At 33.3% G+C, this 5,857-nt stretch overlaps 1 protein-coding gene across 1 annotated transcript; it reads right to left on the bottom strand.

Moving 5' to 3' along the window:
• Positions 1-566: 566 nt before the first annotated feature.
• On the bottom strand, positions 567-2,697 carry LOC149771660 (uncharacterized). The gene has a single exon (XM_089948272.1). It carries the CDS (start codon positions 2,538-2,540, stop codon positions 1,251-1,253), a length of 1,290 nt encoding a protein of 429 aa, XP_089804398.1. The 5' UTR covers positions 2,541-2,697; the 3' UTR covers positions 567-1,250.
• Between the last annotated feature and the right edge of the window lie 3,160 nt (positions 2,698-5,857).

The following is a 5,857-nucleotide window of genomic DNA, read 5'->3' as shown; positions in this document are numbered from 1 at the left end:
GCTGCAAACAATGCATTGATGTGTCAACTTAGTTATAACCAGTATTCACTCAGAGAATCCAGCAGAGAAGTTTAAACACCAGGACCATCCAGTCCCTAGTGAGTACAGTGAAACATACTAAAAACACTTGCAGTAGCTTCAAACCCCATTAAACACTACTACATTCATATATGAATTCTAGCTATTGCAATGTTTACACTATATTAAAAAAGGGGACATTTTGGGCTTGTGGAAATTGGCATCCAAGCTTGTGCAATTTCAGTAAGGGCTTCTTAGTTTACTGTAGTCGCCAGCCTTGGGCCTGTGTCTAAAACAAATTTCTTAGAGCAATGACCTACTTCCAGCCATCATGTATCCTCATGCACAGTCTTAAAGCTCCACACTGATTAAACATTTTATCACATACCTCACTCTTAAATGATTTTCCCAAGTATATATGATCATGTGCACTGTCAGTTTTCCACTGCGTTGTAACGTTTCATCACAGCACTGCTAATACTGACTAAGCCACAAAAACCCAAATAAAGTCACACAAAGCCTTACTGAATCATGTGAAGACAACATCAAAAGGTTCATTTGTATTGTACAAGACATTAATGTATAAAACTCAGACAAAATCATCTTTGAAATGTTCATTATTTTATGAAGTTATTTTTTTTAAATGTGGAAAAAAATTAATATATATCTAAGTATTTCCTATTTGGTTACTTAACATATGTTGACAATATTAGACTTAAATGTTTTTCATTCAGTATGCCTTAATGGTTTTTCTCCATTATGAATGCCTATATGTGACATTTTAAATTTGTAGTCTGACTAAACCTTTGAGAACATACTTCACACTTCATTGGGTTTTCTCCAGTATGAATCCTTGTGTGCTGCATTGAATATCTACTGCAACTGAACATCTTGTCATACATTTCACACTTATATGGTTTTTCTCCAGAATGTTTCTGCAGGTGCACTTTTATTTGGTCAGCTGTGCTAAAACATTTAATAACACTTAAACATTTAATAACAGTTTAAATCTCTCATTACATACTTTAGATGAACTGTTTCTCTCTAGAATGAATCCTCTTGTGAAATTTTAAATTTTCACACCGACTAAACAGTTTATCACACACTCCACATTTGCATGGTGTCTCCTCAGTATGAACCATCATGTGCAGTTTTAAATTTCTATTCTGAGTAAAGCTTTTATCACATACTTCACAATTAAAAGGTTTTTCTCTCGCATGAATCCTCATGTGTTATTTTAAATTTCTGTTCTGAGTAGAGCTTTCATCACATTCCTCAAACTTAAATAGTTTTTCTCCAGTATGAATCCTCATGTGCTGTTTTAAATTTGAATTCTGAGAAAAGCTTTCATCACATATTTCACATTTAAATGGCGCTTCCCCAGTATGAATGTGCATGTGCTCTTTTATACTTCTACTACAAGTAAACATTTGATCACATACTTCACACTTAAGTGGTTTTCCTCCAGTATGAATCCTCAAGTGCTGTTTTAAAGTGCTTTTGCGAGTATAGCTTTCATCACATACCTCACACTTAAATGGTTTTTCTCTAGTATGAATCCTCAAGTGCTGACTTAAATTTCCATTACGAGAAAAGCTTTCATCACATACTTCACATTTAAATGGTTTTTCTCCAGTATGAATCCTCAAGTGCTGTTTTAAATTTCCATTCTGAGTAAAGCTTTCATTACATACTTCACACTTAAATGGTTTTTCTCCAGTATGAATCCTCAAGTGCTGTTTTAAAGTGCTGTTGCGAGTAAAGCTTTCATCACATACCTCGCACTTAAATGGTTTTTCTCCAGTATGAATCCTCAAGTGCTTATTTAAATTTCCATCATGAGAAAAGTTTTCATCACATACTTCACATTTAAACGGTTTTTCTCCAGTATGAATCCTCAAGTGCTGTTTTAAAATGCTGTTCCGAGTAAAGGTTTCATCACATACTTCACACTTAAATGGTTTTTCTCCAGTATGAATCCTCAAGTGCTGTTTTAAATTTCCATTCTGAGTAAAGCTTTCATCACATACCTCGCACTTAAATGGTTTTTCTCCAACATGAATCATCAAGTGTTGTTTTAAAGTTCCATTATGGGAAAAGCTTACATCACATACTTCACATTTAAATGGTTTTTCTCTGGTATGAACCCTCAAGTGCTGTTTTAAAGTACTGTTCCGAGTAAAGCTTTCATCACATACTTCGCACTTAAATGGTTTTTCTCCAGTATGTATCTTCAAATGATCTTTTAAAGTACTGTTCCGAGTAATGCTTTCATCACATACCTCACACTTAAATGGTTTTTCTCCAGCATGAATCATCAAGTGTTGTTTTAAAGTTCCATTATGAGAAAAGCTTACATCACATACTTCACATTTAAATGGTTTTTCTCCAGTATGAATGCGCATGTGCTCTTTTATATTTCTACTACGAGTAAACCTTTTATCACATACTTCACACTTAAATGGTTTTCCTCCAGCATGAATCATCATGTGCTCATTAAAAGTACCATTTTGAGCAAACATTTTATCACACACTTCACACTTAAATGGTTTTACTTCAGTCTTGAGCTAGAGTAGTTCTACATGTAAGACCTTGACGCTGATATTTATGTTGTGGGCGTCAAACAAAAACAACATGTGCTATATCTTACATTGTAGGACTAATGCTAGAGGTATAATATTAAACAAATGCCAATACGAGCACCGGATAACGCTCCGGATTCTCATTGGCTCGTTTGCAGGAAGTTGACTTGCAAAGCCGCTTATGTATTTGAAATGAATGTTGGTTTAAATTTTCAAATATTTCCTTCGTCTGTTTGCCAAAGGCCATATTCAGAAGTAAGTGTTCTAAAAATATCTGTGCAAATAACAAATAGATTAAGATGACAAGCGGTGGATGTGTTATAATTGACAGTCTTTTTGAAATATTACTATGGAAACCCGGGACGCTAGATTTTGGGGAGCTTTGGAGAAGAAGGTATAGTAGTATTTCTTCTTCTAGATAATATGTTATAAATGTTAGGATAAAACAGTTATAACTTTTAGCATAAAATGGATGCAGAAAACATAGCTATCAATTCTTTTTCTCTCTACACAATGCCATATAAATTATTTAAATAACTAAAATATGTTGTTTTTCGTTTTGCTTAACTTATATCTTGTGTTTTTATGTCTGTCATGGAGCATGTGTAAAGGTATCTGTCCAATCATGTACTGTTATTCCATTTTTTCAGATAACTTGTCCGAGGGACAAGTTCAAACGAAAATATTAATGGTCCCTTCACCGATCCCCACAGAACACAGCTGTACAATACAGGTTAAGGCATAAGGTGACATTGGTTGAATTTGTTTATATTAAATTGCTGTGTAATTGATGCATGATTTTCTTGTCAAATTCGAGCCTTAAAATCACTGGCATAGCTAGGATATTTGTGCACCTATGCAAATCATACTGATGGACCCCTTCCTAATCTATAGCTTAAAATAATATTTCGTGGTCCCTCGATTTTTCATACTCATGGTTTATGGTATAGTAAAAGTCACACAGGTAATGTAGACATTCAACACCGATTATTTCAGAAATGGGTATCATTTTGTTGCTGTTGTTTTTGTAGGGTTTAACGCCATTTTTCAGCACACGATAGGCTACGCATGGCGGTCAGTATTAATGGTGGAGGAAGAACCCAGGAAAATCCCGGAAGAACCACCGACCCACGAGAAGCTACTGGCAAGCTTTCTCACATACCCACGTTGTATGAATCCTAGACTCGAACCCACGCAGACAGAGGTGAGATGGCAGTGATCCGTAACGGAGAGCGCTTTAGACCACTCGGCCAGGTGTCATTTTGTAGAATTTGATTCTACATACCTTTAAGTGGCAAGTGTTAGCTTCATTTGGATTATTATACACCCACATTCCTTTGGATGGTCATTATTTAGACACCCCTAGAAGTGCATACAGCAGAATCAATGTTAAAGTACATATATATTTTTGGACAAAATGAACCTAAAGGTGCGATCCAGTACAATCCGGAATGAATGTCGCATGCTGTGATGTCACATTGAACGCTGCGCATATTGTTAAACAAATTCGTACTACCCTATATTATGAGGATTCCACTCAAAGTGGTCCTTTATTGACCAAAGCTTAGCACATGCATACAATTATAAAAAAGACAGAGATCAAACATTTTCATCAGGAAGTTTCTTGATGACACTTAAGGTGCAGATCATTCTAAAATCAGGACTGAAAAGACTTTGGTTAAAGAAAGGTATTGTTACATTTTAAAAGAACAATTTATATTTAAATAAAAATGATTTTAGTTTTATATTTTTAAATAGCAGAATTATGTATACTAATAATGTGCCTTTTATTTTTGCAGGCTAAGATTTGGATGGAAAATTCAAATAATGAACCTAGCTTTGCAATGTTTTATTTGCCTAGGCCAAACAAGTCAAGACCAGTACCACAAATTAAATTTTTGGGTAAGTGGTTATGTTAGGATTTTATTTATAATGTCATGTATTTAGTGGTCTAATATATGTCAGTCATTTAAATCATCTTTTAAAATTTGCATGTAAAACCCAAATTCCATGAGTTTAGTTTATAAGAGTGTCATACCCGGCATATTTGTTTTTCTTTATTATGAGCCCACATCTAATTGAATTTTAGCATCTAAAGGCTATACAATTTCTAAATGAATTGCAATGAGTAAATTTGAGTATCTCCATCCCACAAAAGAACATGTACACAAGCATGGATATATTAAATTTAATATGTGTTTTAGAGTGAAAATACAAATAAGTTATAATTATCATAAGTTTTCATGTTTATATTGTAGCTTTTACCGTATACATATTTTATACACTATGTTAATAATAATAGTACTTCTAACTTTCATAGAGGGTAAGTCATTCAGTCAAGACCTTTCACCCTTAGACTGAGGATAATACACAGAAACTTTACATAAAAATAATTTAAACATTATATTGTATGAAAATGATAAAATTGCACATCCTTGAGGAAAACATACATTGTATTATTATTGATGATCACATAGGATAAATTTTGTTGGAATTAACACAAATTATATTAAACTGATTTTCTTGTTTTAGTTATCAGAGGTATGTCTTGTGCTAAAAATAGTCATATATATATATATATATATATATATATATATATATATATATATATATATATATATATATGAAATAAATACCATATAAATTGCATTCATTTTCTATTATATTAGAACCAGGATTGAAGGTATTGGTTTATTAAAAACAACAACAACACATACACTGTCTTCAGTATCATCCAACATGAAGCAGTTCATAGAGGATACAGTGGTATAAAGTAAGTTTGTTGAGGCCTGCGAAAAGCCCATTGAAGTTGAAGCACCTAACAAGCTTAAAGGTAATTTGATTTAACTAATATCTTTCTAACTCTAGATTCAGTACTAGACATACACATTATTATTCTCATTCATGAAGGAGAAATACAGTACCCCTCCCATATGCCACCCACCATCACCAGCGAACACCTCCTTTACAATGCTAGTTTTCTCAGCAGTGTATATTTTTTTTACAAAAGTATCCCTCTGATGCAGCATGCGGTCATTATTTTAGGCACCATTTATACCTCACATACAGCCAAATTTTATTTCAATCTGTCTAGAACCAATACTTAATTCATTAAGTAAGGAAAGTTATCATAGTATAGTTACTGATGTCTGATACCCAATTTCAGGTTGTCAATAATGAAAGAAGTATTGGCCAAACTACATTATAACATGTACCAGTAATGGTTATTATTATATAATTATATCGTTATCCATTGA

The sequence above is a fragment of the Sinohyriopsis cumingii genome, unplaced genomic scaffold, assembly GCF_028554795.1.
Source record: "Sinohyriopsis cumingii isolate HCF-2022 unplaced genomic scaffold, ASM2855479v2 utg001747l, whole genome shotgun sequence".
NCBI classification, from domain to species: Eukaryota; Metazoa; Mollusca; class Bivalvia; order Unionida; family Unionidae; genus Sinohyriopsis; species Sinohyriopsis cumingii.
This window is presented reverse-complemented; position numbering and strand designations above follow the sequence as displayed.

Bases quoted from the DNA above. Each gene is read 5' to 3' on its own strand.
- LOC149771660 (XM_089948272.1), bottom strand. From the start codon at position 2,540: ATGTTTGCTCAAAATGGTACTTTTAATGAGCACATGATGATTCATGCT.